The following is a 17,178-nucleotide window of genomic DNA, read 5'->3' as shown; positions in this document are numbered from 1 at the left end:
TCCTAAAACGTGATCGTTCGTTGAGAGAAATCGAAGAGATTGCGGCTACAATCGAGGATACAGATCACCAGTTCAAGGATTTAAAGGAGAATGGAAGTGTTTCATGCGATACACCAATATATGGAATCGGAAGTGCCCGTGGATTTACAGTTGGTGCTAAGCATGCCTACCAGAACAGAGGTAAAAAAAACTAACTGACTCTGAAGTACGCGATCGCGATAAAGTTGTTAAAGAAAAAGGTAAGATCTATGCTGACAAGAAAAGGAATGCAAAGGAGAGTGACATTAATGTGGGCGATCGAGTTTTAGAAGTTTTAGAACGAATGAAAAAAAGTAACAAGCTAGACGCAGATTTTGGACCAGAAGAGTTTGAAGTAGTTCGAAAAGTGGGAGCCGATACTACGATCCGGTCATACGAATCCGGAAAAGAATATCGAAGAAACGTAACCCATTTGAAGAAAATTGAAACAGCTGATGCTTCAATGGCGACTAAGAGTACAGAGGATTTAGACCGTCGAGAAAAGCGTGTAAGAAATGAACCTGCCAAGTACAAAGATTATATACCTCACTAATGTAATAAAAGCTGGGGGGATTGTAGGGTCGAACACGTGGGTTGAGCACAGGGATAAATTGGAAGAAAGAAAAGATAGTAGGCGTTGGGAAGAGAGTCAGTTAGTTTCAGGTGTGACTACTGGAAGTGTCAATAAAATAAGTGTCGATTGAATAAGTGTATCTTAGTATACAGTTCCGAATATCTCAGCATTCAACACACACCAGTCATCTTTCGGAATGAATTATCAGCAACGCCACGACCTCCACCGACGCCTGTACCGAAACTGATCTGTGTGGAATGTCGAACAAAATGGTTCGCTCGCGCCGGAAAGCAGCTTTAATGTATCCAAGAAACACAACCGCGTGATGACTAATGGAAATTATATGGAATCAGTGGTCTTTGCCGCCCATGAGGCACAGCTACGTAGTCTTACGTCACATTTGCGTGCAACCTGATTGGGCTGCACCTTTGAGTGTTTTTTTTTAAATTATTTGTTCATATTTTCGTAGTTGTTGATGCGTAATAGTGGAATAAATCACCTATATCAACAACAAACGTTTTATTTGCATTCGATTCGTATTTTTGGCGTTTTTATAAATTTATAAAGGTTTAGGTACCCCATGGTTTACAGCCAAATAACGCGATAGGTTTAATGACTTCGAAAAACACGCCCTAATGGCCTCATTACATATTTGGCCTTATCAGACTGGGTACATGGCTATTTGGCTGAAAAAAAAAACAAAAGAATTAGAATTTAGATTGCGAACAACAGTCACGGCTGCGAGTTTTCGTGGTTTATTCGAATAGCACCAAATAATTTAATTTCTGATAGACACAATTACAATAAATAAATGCTTTTATGCTCAAACATTTGAGAGAAATACGTTGTCTTCTCGTATTGCAGTTTGATATATTTTCGCACAATGAATCACTCGTGAAGCTTCACGAGCATTTTTCTATGCTTGTTTACCTGATTTATCTGCAAGTTGGAGTGGAGAAGTTTAGCTTAAGTTTTTATCTCATGCAACAGTCAACATACAATCATATTGTAGGGGAAGGAGGGGCAATATGCCCTAGCTAAGCATAGACTGCTTTTATGCCTTAGCTATAACGATTTTCATGGGTGTTTCTATCTCATGCAATAGTTAAACAATATAGCTAGCTGATGCCATATTAAAATTAGAAAAAATCTCAATCATATTGATAATATTCACATTTCAGTGGTGATATTTCGTTGCCGGAAAACTCATGAGGCAAAACGCCTTTTAGCAGGCAGCTCCTAGGGAACAACGTGCCATGCGTCGGCACATCAGCATTCTGGTATGGACAGTGCGTGGAGACGCGAGTACATTGTAGGATAGTTCCGCTAGGGCGTTTTGCCTCGCCGAAATGTTCGATGTTTCATCAAAATGTGGAAAATTTCAGTTTTTCCTACATTCCTATCTATCTAGCGGTGTTCGGCATCTTCCCCTGTATTTTGATTTGCTTCCTCCACAGATTTCAATCACTGCTGTTCGTCCAAACAATCTTCGGCTATTTTACTCTTCCCAATAAAATTTTTTTTTCAAAACGACAGGGTCAGACAAATTTAAACAATCATTGCATATTGAAAACATGTTTACTCAATTCTGATTAATTACTTCTGTCCTAGAATGTAACTGATTCGATCAGAAATTAGATAATTTTGGGATCCTTATAGTAACCTATAACAATGTATGATTGGAAGAAGAAGACGACTTCGTGGGATTCAAAACTACTTGAGGTTTTTATTGTCTTAAACATAAATTAATAAATAAAGTGAATGTTGATGTTTTGAGCAAATATTGTTTTTCGACTCATTCATGAGGTAGAAGGGGAACTTTATTTTCTTTTCCTATCAGCCATTAAATTTGCGATCAGTTCACAAACAATTTAATATGATTGTTGACTTTGTTTTGAACGCCGTATGCTTGTTTTGACACACGTGAAATGAATAAACTTATACTGACACAAACGATCGAATATCTTCCTACACACTACATACTGAGCTAGGGAGCGAAGGTAATCTTGTTGAACGAAAGGACCACTCGAATGTTTCCTTTACATTTTTCACAGTCTAGTCTGCTCGGGACCATCTGTATCCGTGTCTGTTATTCGATTTTCCAGGTCACTGGTGTCGCTGCTGTACGTGGGCATCGATCTGTTACTATTTTTGTTGATGTTATTGCTCCTCGAAAAACGTGGCTGGGGACTGGCAGTAAAAGAAGTGTTGGTAGTTGTTGATGTTGTAGTATTTGAGCTTCGAGACTGTTGGTTAGCACCATTCCCGTCGGAAGTGGTGCCGTCGACTCTACTACTACCGGTGGTGGATGCCGTCCTTGCCGATACCTCTAGTGCCGGATCTGGTGGGAATGATTTATTGTCCCCTGACTGGTAGCAACAGGAGCACATTTTTCGCCAAAGCTTCTTCATTGATGTTCGGAAACCATTGTGCCACCAGGCATAGATAAGGGGATTTAGAAGACTGTTGAAGAATCCGAGAATGGCCAGCGGGCTTGCGATAGCAAACTGTAAACCACGGCATAGGTCCGGGTTCGTATCTGGGTTACACAGGACATACATGGTGCTTGCGATGAAATATGGCAGCCACGTCACTACGAAGCACCCCGTCGTGAGCATGACCACCTTGATGGCCTTCCACTTGGTCGGATGCTTGCCGCTTCCCCGACTGACAATGGTCGAGCGTTTTTTGCAGCACTGGAAGCATTTCGTTGTTTTGTGATGCTCTTCGGAGAGGGGCTGTTCGGCCGTCGCCACAACAGATGTAGCAGATGCCGCCGCGCCACCACGGAACAACCGTAAATTGCCAGCTAGGGCGCCCTGTTGCTCTCGGCTCGCTTTTTTCAGCTGCGCAACCCGTCGGAGGGCTTTGTGCAGAATGATGCTGTACAGAACAATGACCACAATCAGAGGGATTATTCCCACCACGGTGGTCAATATAATGAGAGCTGGTGGTGCCAAACGGATGAACCAGCATACACGTCCATCGTCGGTATCGCCGCGCCAACCGAACGCAGGGAGGAAGCCGATGATGAGCCCTGTCGAATGATTGGAATATTAGTAGGGTGGCACTTTTGTTTTTGTGTTTGAGTTTTGTAAGACTTGAATTCAAATACTTAAGCTAATACAATATAACTTTTTGATAAATATATTCATAGACTTTCGTGTTATTAATAATCATATCAGGACTCATTATCTGTGGGTTGATATTTGGTTTTCAACCATAAGCAAAGGTGGATTAGAACTAAAAGTATGTGAATCGGAGGTTAGCAGTTTTACAGGTTTTTCTGTACATTACGTATCATGTTAAATTTTATGAAATAAATTGGCTTATTCTTTGTTTCATAAAATTTATATACAGAACCACGTTGTTGAATATGTCGTTCTTGCCCCCATTTTCTACTGGCTCATTGAGAACGCGATGGTACAGGAAACAAGGATCTTCTGTTTCTGTTGTCACACATACATGTTTTTGTGATATTACCTTATGACCTTGCAGACTGCATATATATACAGTAGCGAGCGCGATGGTTAAGTGTGCAGCATCGGAAGTTTTTTTTTCACCAATGTGAAGTTTGAATGGGCCAGATCGAACAATGGACTCAAAAGTTATGGCCAAAATACTATTTTTATAGTACACGAGAATCTCACCATTACTGTTAGGTGGAATAATAAGAGATTCTAATATTTCCTCAAAATTTAGACAATTACTATTTTATACTGGATCCCTTCAGAATCAGGGAAGGATTCTCTTCGGAATCAAGAAAGGATTCCCTTCGAAATCAGGATAGGATTTCCTTCAGAATCTGGCCAGGATTTGCTCCCGAATCTAGGATGGATTTCTTTCAGAATTCGGTCAGCATTTCTTTCGGACTCCAAGCAGGATTCCTTTCGAAGTACGAGACGGATTTCCTTGGAAATCCGAACGAAAATTAATTTGATATCCGAGATTGATTCTTTTTCGTGATCCGAGCAGGATTCAATTCAGAAATCGAGCAAGCTTTCTTCCAAAATTCTGCTTGAACTTCCTTCGTTATCCGAGAAGGATTACTTTTGCAATCCGGAAAGGATTCCCTTCGTAATCCTAGAAAGATTCCCTTCGTAAACCACGGAGGAATCCTTTCTTAATCCAAGAAGGATTCCCTTCGTAATCTGAGAAGGATGTCATGCGTAATCCGAGCAGGATTCCTTTCGAAATAAGAGTAGGATTTCCTTCGAAATCAAAGCAGGATTCCCTGCGGAATAAGCGCAAGATTCCTCTCGGAGTCCGGTTTTTGGATTCCTTTCAGAATAAAATTAGAGATGGATTTCCTTGGAAATCCGAATGAAAATTCATTTGAAATCCGAGATTGATTCTGTTTCGTGATCCGAGCAGGATTCAATTCAGAAATCGAGCAAGATTTCCTCCAAAATCCTGTTCGAATTTCCTTCGTTATCCGAGAAGGATTCCTTTTTTAATCCGGAAAGGACTCCCTTCGTAAACCACGAAGGAATCCTTTCTTAACCCAAGAAGGATTCCCATCGTAATCTGAGTAGGATTTCATGCGTAATCAGAGCAGGATTCCTTTCGAAATAAGAGTAGGATTTCCTTCGAAACCAGAGCAGGATTCCCTGGGGAATAGGCGCAAGATTCTTTTCAGAATAAAATCCGGAAAGGATTCCCTTCGGAATCCGGAGAGGATTCCCTTCGGAATCCGGAGAGGATTCCCTTCGGAATCCGGAGAGGATTCCCTTCGGAATCCGGAGAGGATTCCCTTCGGAATCCGGAAAGGATTCCCTTCGGAATCCGGAAAGGATTCCCTTCGGAATCCGGAAAGGATTCCCTTCGGAATCCGGAAAGGATTCCTTCGAAATCCGGAAAGGATTCCTTCGGAATCCGGAAAGGATTCCTTCGGAATCGGAAAGGATTCCCTTCGGAATCCGGAAAGGATTCCCTTCGGAATCCGGAAAGGATTCCTTCGAATCGGAAAGGATTCCCTTCGGAATCCGGAAAGGATTCCTTCGGAATCCGGAAAGGATTCCCTTCGGAATCCGGAAAGGATTCCCTTCGGAATCCGGAAAGGATTCCTTCGGAATCGGAAAGGATTCCTTCGGAATCGGAAAGGATTCCTTCGGAATCCGGAAAGGATTCCTTCGGAATCCGGAAAGGATTCCCTTCGGAATCGGAAAGGATTCCTTCGGAATCCGGAAAGGATTCCTTCGGAATCCGGAAAGGATTCCTTCGGAATCCGGAAAGGATTCCTTCGGAATCGGAAAGGATTCCTTCGGAATCGGAAAGGATTCCCTTCGAATCCGGAAAGGATTCCTTCGAATCGGAAAGGATTCCCTTCGAATCGGAAAGGATTCCTTCGGAATCCGGAAAGGATTCCTTCGAATCCGGAAAGGATTCCTTCGGAATCCGGAAAGGATTCCCTTCGGAATCGGAAAGGATTCCCTTCGGAATCGGAAAGGATTCCTTCGAATCCGGAAAGGATTCCTTCGGAATCCGGAAAGGATTCCTTCGAATCCGGAAAGGATTCCTTCGAATCCGGAAAGGATTCCTTCGGAATCGGAAAGGATTCCCTTCGGAATCTGGAAAGGATTCCTTCGGAATCCGGAAAGGATTCCTTCGGAATCCGGAAAGGATTCCCTTCGGAATCCGGAAAGGATTCCTTCGGAATCCGGAAAGGATTCCCTTCGAATCCGGAAGGATTCCTTCGGAATCCGGAAAGGATTCCCTTCGGAATCCGGAAAGGATTCCTCTCGGAATCCGGGAAGGATTCCTCTCGGAATCCGCAAAGGTTTCCTCACGTAATCTGCAAAGGTTTCCTCTCGTAATCCGCAAAGGTTTCCTCTCGGAATCCGGAAAGGATTCCTCTCGGAATCCGGAAAGGATTCCTCTCGGAATCCGGAAAGGATTCCTCTCGGAATCCGGAAAGGATTCCTCTCGGAATCCGGAAAGGATTCCCTTCGGAATCCGGAAAGGATTCCCTTCGGAATCCGGAAAGGATTCCCTTCGGAATCCGGAAAGGATTCCGTTTGGAACCCGAAAAAGATTTCGTTCGGAATCCGGAAGGGATTCCTTCGGAATCCGGAAAGGATTCCTTCGAATCCGGAAAGGATTCCCTTCGAATCCGGAAAGGATTCCCTTCGGAATCCGGAAAGGATTCCTTCGGAATCCGGAAAGGATTCCTTCGGAATCCGGAAAGGATTCTCTTCGGAATCCGGAGAGGATTCCCTTCGGAATCCGGAGAGGATTCCCTTCGGAATCCGGAAAGGATTCCCTTCGGAATCCGGAGAGGATTCCCTTCGGAATCTGGGTAAGATTCTTTCCCGAATCCGGGTAGGATTCTTTCCGGAATCCGTGTAGGATTCTTTCCGGAATCCGTGTAGGATTCTTTCCGGAATCCGTGTAGGATTCTTTCCGGAATCCGGGAAGGATTTTCTCCGGAATCCGGGTAGGATTTTTTTCGGAATCCGGGTAGGTTTTCTTCCGGAACCCGGGTAGGATTCTTTCTGGAATCCGAGCAGGATTCCATTCAGAATCCCAGCAGTAATGCGAAAATGATAGATCATGAAATGCAATCAGGATTCCTCCTGGAGTACGGAAGGGACTTCTTTTGGAAACCAGAAGAGATTTCTCCGGGAACCCGATTGGAATTTGGCATTTGCAAAGGTTATCTCCGTTAAGCCTACAGAACACTTCAATTGCAAACAGGGTTGTGCCTTAGACGCTTGACAATCATAAATAGTATGGGAAGGTAGGTAGACTTGATCCCCGGGTAGACTTGATCACCCCCTGTTTTATGGAGAACTAAAGTAGTTTCGTTCTAGCGTATTTTTTAGTGCAGATCCTCTAGACAAATGACCTTTATGTAGTGAGTTATGTTTTGGATTGACAAACTTATTTATTCTGTAGGGCGGTTTGTATGTTTTGACCTTCCTAAAGATTTTTTTATTGGCCACGCAAAATTTGAACAACTTTTTATAACAATGACCAATTGCTTTCATTTTTTCACAGCACAAAGCCATAAATATGCTTAATGATCTGTACTGATGAAAATGTCAACATTCCATCAAAGTTTTAGGATATTTGGATTTGAAGTTATTGCCTCAATATGGGGACACTTGATCCCCCATTAGTCACCCATACAAAAATTTGGCGAAAAAATTCAAAAAAATATAAATCTGTTCTCAGGCTTCTATCTTTTTGTACATTTGACAGATTTGATGAAGGATTGGCAGGAAAAATTATTTATTGCGTAGATATCATAGAAATGGGATCAAGTCTCCCCAATTTAAATTTGCATGTGCTGTCGAATTCATTAACAAAATCGTTCATGTATACGCACACATTCGAAAATACGCACGTATTTTGAAGGAAAAATATTTAAAAAATCTGGGGCACCTTTCTAATTTTATCAAAGCAAGTTATTGGAGAGGGATCAATTTCCCCAAATATTTTAAATCGACTTTTGACAGCACTCAAAGATCGATTGTTATCAATAACAACAATAATTCAAGGACTGTCATACATCAGTAAAGATAAATACTATATTTCTTAGAGAGTCTGTGTGGAAATCGCGTATGTTTAATTATTTTGGCTGTGATACATCGGAAATCAGAAAAGGGATCAAGTCTACCAGTCTCCCTACAGAATCTAGGTCTGAGTTGAAATTAAATAACTTCTTTAGAAAAAAGTGAACAATGGAACAGTCCTTCACGATGTAGAATCGGGTTTAGAACTACATTTTCCAATCATTGCCCGATTATATGATCTATAATTTGGTTTTTGTCGATGACCTTACACGAACTAGCTCAAAGTATAAGGGAGGATCGAAGTAATGAAGAATAGAACCAGAAACATATCGCAAGCGACGACAACTATGATTTTTTATTCATTTTATATATAATAAGGCCATCAAAGATCAATAATTAAAATCGCTGTTATTTTGTTAGAATATTTTTTATATACAAGTGAATTTGTAAGTGAACGGAGAGCTATTTTGGCGACATTATAAATCGACATTCTGCCGAAATCGCTTTCAAATCCACTTTTATATGAAAATAGTCATACCTCCTGCCCATTCGTCTTTAATTTTATCATGTTAATGTTTGGAAGATGATATTAGCATTTCAAAAAACCTGCAATTAAGAACATTTTAATACTAATTTAATGACTATTAATCTTAACTAAATTCCACCAAAAGGTGTTCTGCTGATTGCCGTTCGTTGATGTACGTTCCACAACCGAAATGATATTTTCGGAAATGTCATTTTGGAATGATGATGTTTTCAGGCAAAGGTAATTTTCGAGGAAATGTATTTTCGAGCATATGATGGTAAATACTGAGTAATGAAGTTTACGAGTTAAGTTATTTTTGGAAACGTAATTGCGGAAAACAATTTTGAGGAAAGTATATTTTGATGAAATTTTTACTTCGAGGAATGGGTTTTTGGGCAAATGTACAAATGGCACATATTCAAAACTATTTAAATGCAATACAATCCTCTAATTGATACCTGCAACTAACCGTTTTTCCATGATAATAAAAATCCTAGCATTGAAAGTGGTACCACGTGACAAAATCAAAGCCTCCGTTCTGTTCGCTCGGACAATGTGCACCCATGGGAGAGGAAGAAATATGCTTACCGATAAACCAGGTGGCGGCGATGGAAGCTTCGCCCTGGTGGGTGTGATGTAGCGCTGGTACTGGACCCGTAGACGATGTACAGGTACCGGTCATGATCAATCCAATGCTGTACACCGATACAAGGTGGTGGATACAATTAATCCTGTTGTGCGAAGAGGATATAAAATCAATTAGAGGGGTGGCAAGGTGGCAAGTGGATTTTGCCAGTGGGATGAAGGAATGCAAAGCGTGGGGATACTCATTAGTGTCCTATGTTGCCTCAGAACAGGGGATGGAGGGACGGGTTGGGCGGCAGTCAAGTGAATCTCTGTTGATGATGGAGATGTATGGACTGGTGGTTGCTATTTCGACGATAAAATCCATTGATCAGGGTGGAATATATGTCCTCGATAGGCGGGATATGGAAGATAGGTTCGCATTATTTTGTGGCATGTTTGAATGATTCAACATTCCCTGTTCGTACAACATGCATTTATCTTTCAATGGAAATCGATGTCAATCATTGTTTCACCTTCCATAAAGAATCTGTGTGACTTTTCATGATAGGTTTATCATGAACAATTTAGATTATATTTAATAGGCATATTTTCAAAGTTTGGAATTTAGATATTTCTTTTGTTGGAGCTAAATGAGCTAATCGCTTACATTTTTCATCAGCATTGCTCTTAAACTATGAAAAGATCAAAACATCAGATCAGTAAGGAACTACAATACTGACGTCAATTGGCATCAAAAGTACTATATATGTAATTTTGAAGACAGGGTTGTTTTGTAAACCACATGTGTAAAACAAAATTGAATTTTAATATCATATCATATCTTTCAAATTGAATCCATTTTCCCCATGCACTTTCATCTCTACCAAATAGAAGAACATTTCATCTTTATTGGATTTCTTGAAGCAGTCCTGACATGAAATTTTTCCTTGTCCGGCATTTGGATACGACATATTATATAGAAATGATTCGACGCCATTTAGCCCATCCGATTTAATAGCTTTTCTTGAATGTTTTTTCTCTCAGAATCTGTTTACCTACTCTCTTCAATTTTTTTCTGCAGAACTCCAAACTTTCCATTACTAATATTGCATCATGCTTTGGTAGATGAGATGATTGCTTCCATGGAAATATATCGCCTGATCAAAAGCAAATGTTTCGCTGAATTTTGTCGCCCGTTACGTTTCAAACATTACTTAGATAGAAACTCTCGAAAACACGCAACGGTTTCATCTCGGAGCAACAGTACTTACCGATAAGGATGGAACAGTTATCTTCGCCGGATTTCTTGCCATACTGGCCATATAGGACGGCGAATCCGTCAGCAGATCTGATGCGCTACATTTCCAGAAATAAGTACGTCGTGTATGGTTGTTGACCTGGAAATGAATCGAAACGGACCATGAGTGTGCGAGTTTTAAGTACCGGAACCTAAGTTGCGTTTTAGACGTCCTGCAGCGAAGTTGTGATACTGCCGTTGATTCAATTACCTAATTTTCAATTATTTTCTTAGGCTGATTCATGGCACGAAAGATCAATGAGTTAGAAAACATTATTGGACGGATATACAATCTTTACAGCTTATACACGACTGACAATAGTCAATCTCGTCTTATGAAGAAGGCGAAAATTAATATTGTACCAGGTGTGAAACACGCAACTCATGAGGTTTTCATAGACTTCTTCACATAATTGATTGCACGTCACTGTAGACGGACTGGTGAAAACCAGAATGGCGTCTAAAATATAAAAATAGTAGGAACTCTGGAATCTGTATCAGCATTTATACGTTAGTTCAAATTCACTATTACCAGGGTTTCGACTTTTCTTTCACTGAGACCAAAGCAAGCGTTTTTCGGGCCAAGGAAACTCTTGTTTCGTTATTTTATGTTGAGGATCATCTTTCACCCATCAATCTTTTCTTTAAATTAGCATTGGAAGATGAACGAAAATCTTCCTATTAGACGAAAATCCTTTTCGTTTCATCTTTACCTCTCACTCACTTTTCGAGAGAATTATCGCAGAACAATTACAAAATTGTATGGCCTCGCCGATTCGAACGAATAGTTACAATAATAGCTGTTGGGATGCGCTTACTTTAGCCACACTACCGCCTATCTGTATGAAAGCGTTAAGTTATTTGTTCCATGCTACTACCATTTGCATTGATAATGTCACGAAAAGACTCGAGTATGAAAGAAAAGAGCAAACCAATGTTTGGCGCAATCGAAGTGAGCGAAAATTTTATCACTCTCAGGCTGTTTTTCTTTCCGAAAACGATTCTCCCCGATAACTTTCGTGAGGAAAACAATGTGCTCCTGAGATTGAGTGAGCATTACGAACCTGCTATTACAATGAAATAAAAAAACTTTGAGTGACTGCTGCCGCTTGAAGAACAATAATTAAAGTCTTCGTGCGTATCGCTACTGTAGCATTTGATTTGACTCATCGCTACTGGCATTTGCTCGAAGATGACCTTGGTCGCCTGCTGAAAAATGAAGGAGAGAGAGATCTATAGGCAAATGTCTTCCTTCGAATCAGCTGAGATCGCTTGATCGAGAGGATTCCGAATCCGTATTCGCACGCAGGTTCCCGGATCCGAGCAGGATTCTCGGATCAGGCTTCCTTCGGAATCGCAAGTTCTCGAATCGAGCAGTTCCTTCGGAATCGAGGAGGATTCCTTCGGAATCGCAGTTCCTCGGAATCGAGCAGATTCCTGAGCGGAGATTCCTTCGGAATCGAGCAGGATTCCTTCGGAATCCGGAGGATTCCCTTCGAATCGAGCGATTCCTGAATCGAGCAGGATTCCTTCGGAATCGAGCAGGATTCCTTCGGAATCCGAGCAGGATTCCTTCGCGAATCGAGCAGAGTTCCTTCGGAATCCGAGCAGAGTTCCTTCGGATCGAGCAGTTCCTTGGAATCAGCGTTCTTCGGAATCCGAGCGGTTCCTTCGGAATCGAGCAGTTCTTCCGGAATCGAGAGGTTCCTTCCGGAATCGAAGGATTCCTTCGGAATCGAGCAGGATTCTCTTCGGAATCGAGCAGGATTCCTTCGGAATCGAGCAGAGTTCCTTCGATCGAGCAGGATTCCTTCGGAATCGAGCAGGTTCCTTCGGAATCGAGCGTTCGCTTCGGAATCGAGCGAGTTCCTTCGGAATCGAGCAGAGTTCCTTCGGAATCCGAGCAGGATTCCCGATCGAGCAGGTTCCTTCGGAATCGAGCAGGATTCCTTCGGAATCAGCCAGAGTTCCTTCGGAATCGAGCAGGATTCCTTCGAATCGACAGGATTCCTTCGGAATCGAGCAGGATTCCCTTCGCGGAATCCGGCAGGATTCCCTTCGGAATCCGAGCAGGATTCCTTCGGAATCGAGCAGGTTCCTTCGGAATCACGAGTTCGCCTAAGGAATCCGAGCAGGATTTCCTTCGGAATCGAGCAGGATTCCCTTCGGAATCGAGCGGATTCCTTCGAATCGAGCAGGATTCCTTCGGAATCGAGCAGGATTCCTTCGGAATCCGAGCAGGATTCCTTCGGAATCGAGCAGGATTCCTTCGGAATCGAGCAGGTTCCTTCGGAATCCAGGCAGGGATTCCCTTCGGAATCCGAGCAGGATTCTGCTTCGAATCGAGCAGGATTCCTTCAGGTTCGAGCAGGATTCCTTCGGAATCGAGGGGTTCCTTCGGAATCGAGCAGGATTCCCTTCGGAATCGAGCAGGATTCCCGGAATCGAGCAGGATTCCTTCGGAATCGAGCAGGTTCGGCGGAATCGAGCAGGATTCCTTCGGAATCGAGCAGGATTCCTTCGAATCGAGCAGGATTCCTTCGGAATCGAGCAGGATTCCTTCGGAATCGAGCAAGTTCCCTTCGGAATCGGCAGGATTCCTTCGAATCGAGCAAGTTCCTTCAGATCGAGCAGGATTCCTTCGGAATCGACGAAGTTCCCTTCGGAATCGAGCAGGATTCCTTCGGAACTCGAGAGGATTCCTTCAGGCTGAGCAGATTCCTTCGAATCGAGCAGGATTCCCTTCCGGAATCAGGCAGGATTCCCTTCGGAATCGAGCAGGATTCCCTTCGGAATCATCCGAGCAGGATTCCTTCGAGAATCGAGCAGGATTCCTTCGGAATCGAGCAGGTTCCTTCGGAATCGAGCAGGATTCCCTTCAAATTCGAGCAGGATTCCTTCGAATCAGGCAGAGATTCCTTCGGACTCGAGCAGGATTCCTGAATCGGAGGTATGAATCGAGCAGGTTAATCCGGAGGATTCCTTCGGAATCAATGGATTCCTTCGGAATCGAGCAGGATTCCCTTCGGAATCCGAGCAGGATTCCTTGGAATCGAGCAGAGTTCCTTCGGAACTCGAGCAGGATTCCTTCGGAATCGAGCAGGATTCCTTCGGAATCGAGCAGGATTCCCTTCGAATCCGAGCAGAGTTCCTTCGAATCGAGCAGAGTTCCTTCGGAATCGAGCAGGATTCCTTCGGAATCGAGCAGGATTCCTTCCGGAATCAGGTATTCGGTCGAGCAGGATTCCTTCGAGATTCGAGCAGGTTCCCGAATCGAGCAATTCTTCGGAATCCGAGCGATTCCCTTCGGAATCGAGCAGGATTCCTTGAATCGAGCAGTTCTTCAATCCGAATCCGAACAAGATGCTTATGATTTGGATTGCTCTTGGCATCCGGAAGAAATCCGGAAAGGATGCGTTCTGGAATACGGAAGGATTCGTCCTGAAATCCAGAAGGATTCTCCTGGAATCTTGATGAGATTCTTCCGGATCGGAAAGTTTATCCTGAAATGGAATCGAGCAGGATTCCTTCGAGCTCGAGCAGGATTCGAATAGCAGGTCTAATCATTCCTGAGCGAGAGATTCCCGGAATCGAGCAGGATTCCTTCGAATCCGAGCAGATTCCCGAATTAGCAGGATTCCTCGAATTCGAGCAGTTCCTTCGTCGAGAGATTCCTTCGGAATCGAGCAGGATTCCTTCGAATCAGCAGGATTCCTTCGAATCAGCAGGATTCCTTCGGAATCGAACGATAGCTTATGATATTTGATTCTCTTGCATCCGGAAGGAAATCGGAAGATGCTTCTGGAATACGGAAGGATTCGTCCTGAATCCAGAAGGATTCTCCTGGAATCTTGATGAGATCTTCCTGAATCGGAAAGGATTTATCCAAATCGTTAACCTTAGTGATTCCTTCGGAATCTAGAAGGTATTTCTTCTGACTCTGTACGGATGCCTCCTGGAACGGAAAGATTCTCTTTGATTCTTGGCTCTGGGGTGGTTTAATATGTCGGTCCTCGTTTATATTTGTACTTGTGACCAGGGCTGACAATCGTCATCGTCATAGCACGAAATGCCACAGTAGCGACGAGTTGCATTGTCTTCATTGCTACTCTACATCTCAATGACTCCGCGACGTTAGCGTCGTGTAACAAATCGTCCTGACGACATCGAAGAACAAGACTTCATGTTGTATTCTTCAAGCAGCTGCCATGCGAAGATTTTACTAATTCTTTAATAATAATTTGAAGCAACGTATGAAGCGTTATGAATGTTATCGATACATTTATGTTACCAAATATCCTACTATTTGTTTATTTGAGACGCTATTGTTTTAACCAGTCCGTATATAATGACGTGCAATCAATTGTGTGAAGTGACGACGAAAATCGTCATAACTTTTGGCTGCGCGACTATCGTCGTGTACGCATGCGGCGCGAAAGAAACGAATAGGTGTTGCGTCGTGCAATGTTATGACGAAGACTAAATTTGTTTCGCTTTCTTATCGACGAGAATGACTATTTCAGCCTGCTTGTGACAATGACATTTTCTCCAATTCTCACACATGTTTAAAATTGATAAGCTTTTGTTCAAAATGTCTTTATCATGCGAGATGTATTCTTTTCTATATTTGATATTCACGTTAGTGGAAACATTGAAACTATTTAAACTTTTTATGTCCGGAATGGATGTTTACCGTGTTCGGTTGCATTAATGCATGAATCTGATTCCGGAGGTTCCAGTCCAGTCAGCGCACTGGCATGAATATGTATTTGGCAGGATGCATGCATGCGAACAAAATGCAAAACAGGAATCATCCTTCTCTTTGGCCCTGATACCGCTGGCAGGAATGCATCTGTGTGTTTGTAAAGTCTAGCTGGAATCGAATGACTTTTTTTCGGAATGCATCTTTATGTTAATGGATTTTCGCGATCTGAGCAGCGGAATGGCAGCTGAGAAATTATTTCGGAAGAGATAACTTCTGGCGGTTCCGTGTTTTGACACAATTCGACAACGTGAGTGGCAAAGGAAAAGGTATAGCTTTTTTTTAAATAATTGAGTGTGACATTTAGTCTTATGAAATCTGACTAACAAGCGATCTGGAAAAATGAAGCTTGTTGGAGCAGAAGAGCATTATCAGACTTTTGGTGTTTTTATTTTACCCTTTTTCTCTCCGTGAGATATCATAGGTGTGACTAATGAAATAATGTACATTCAAATACAATTATTTTATTACTCTTGTCCTTTGAATTCATTATAGATTATTGTCACCTAAAAAATATTACATATTGATGAAAATAACTAGTGAATCAGATTTACTTAGGTACAAAATCATTAATTTCCAAAAGGAACACTGCTTCTACTCTACTATTTTGGATATTTATCTACATTTTGACAAGTCATTCCAGATATTGTATTTTGCCACTTTCTACCTGCCTGATTCTCCAGAATCGTTCAAACGAAAACCTGATGTTGAAATTATCATTCCTTTTGTGCTGCAAGGATGAACGTGTCTAAACTTATCCAGAAGCCGCCAGTTGGAAATTGACGTCCAAATAGTTTTCTGTACTGCCTGACTTGCTCTGAAGCACACTAACGACCACTTTCTAGATGTCGGATGTAGAACAAAATTGCAGAATGTGCATTCCAACGTCACTCTCCGGTACCTATCCGGCTATCACTCTAACTGCAAGGAGCCGGTACTGACTCATCGTTTGGTCTAAGAACAACTTAGCATCCAACACTCGTTTGTCACTCCACCCATCAGGCGGTTTATGCAAAGTTCTCCTGCACGCCACTTACCTTTTCGTAGAAGCAACAAACTGGACGTAACGACGGCCGCGTTCATCACGATTATCAACAGCCCAGCAACGGGATTGGGATGTCGTACAGTAGCAATTGCGTCTGCTCGGCATCTGATAGCATATTCTCCGACATCGCACCGCCGTCGACGGGTCCCAGGCAGGAAGCATTTTATCCGTTTCATAGGAGGGCAGCTCTCCGTTGTCGGAACTGGATGATCGATTGACGATGCAATTCCATGTAGAGGAAGTATCGCGTCTGCCAGTAGTGCGGTGCGACGATGACGGCAGTGGCGATAGGAGGTCAGTCATGGCGGGGCGGATGTTTTGTCCTTGTGGGGTTGGAATGTTTGCAAATTAATACGAGATGGTAACTGCCCATGAAGTTCATTCCAGTTATTATAAATTCTCGGTAACTGTAAAGAAAGTTATAACAAACTTTTAATTTTGATGGTTTATTAGCACTTCGGTAAGTGGTTACATTTACAAACATAATTTGGATTACATTGGATGTCTAACAAGGACCATTCATTATTATTCTTAGATGATGATGGTTAAAGAACTAAGGAGGGATATATTCTGGGCACAGTTGAAATTGGTAGAAGACTTATGATGTAATCATGTAAACAACTTTAAAGTAAAGTATGAACCGTTTTGATCCATGTTATGCACAAATTAATTGTTTCCATTGTGACGAAATATGTAACGACAATCATATTCATTGATTGTAGCTACCCAACTTAACGGCAGATGGCAGACTTAATCCAATTTGCAGAACCTAATAGAAAATGTATATCCCAACAACCAAAAGTTCGGATAAGAGGGGATATTTTGGCTAATCAGCTCGCATTTTAAGTAATTTTTGATGGTGGTAGCACAAA

General features: G+C 42.3%; 1 protein-coding gene and 1 pseudogene across 1 annotated transcript in view; one reads left to right on the top strand and one right to left on the bottom strand.

Moving 5' to 3' along the window:
* Positions 1-2,160: 2,160 nt before the first annotated feature.
* Positions 2,161-16,574, bottom strand: LOC134206523 (5-hydroxytryptamine receptor 1F-like; annotated as a pseudogene).
* A 4-nt stretch (positions 16,575-16,578) lies between these two features.
* Positions 16,579-17,178, top strand: part of LOC134206522 (5-hydroxytryptamine receptor 1A-like) — a 54,586-nt gene continuing 53,986 nt past the window's right edge. The window contains exon 1 of the mRNA XM_062682247.1: positions 16,579-16,600. Within this exon, the coding sequence (XP_062538231.1) occupies positions 16,579-16,600 (22 nt within the window). The remainder of the gene's footprint in view (positions 16,601-17,178) is intronic.

Source organism: Armigeres subalbatus, chromosome 1 (genome assembly GCF_024139115.2).
Source record: "Armigeres subalbatus isolate Guangzhou_Male chromosome 1, GZ_Asu_2, whole genome shotgun sequence".
In the NCBI taxonomy this organism is placed as follows: domain Eukaryota; kingdom Metazoa; phylum Arthropoda; class Insecta; order Diptera; family Culicidae; genus Armigeres; species Armigeres subalbatus.
Note: the sequence above shows the minus strand (reverse complement) of the source record. Positions and strands in the feature narration are given on the sequence as shown.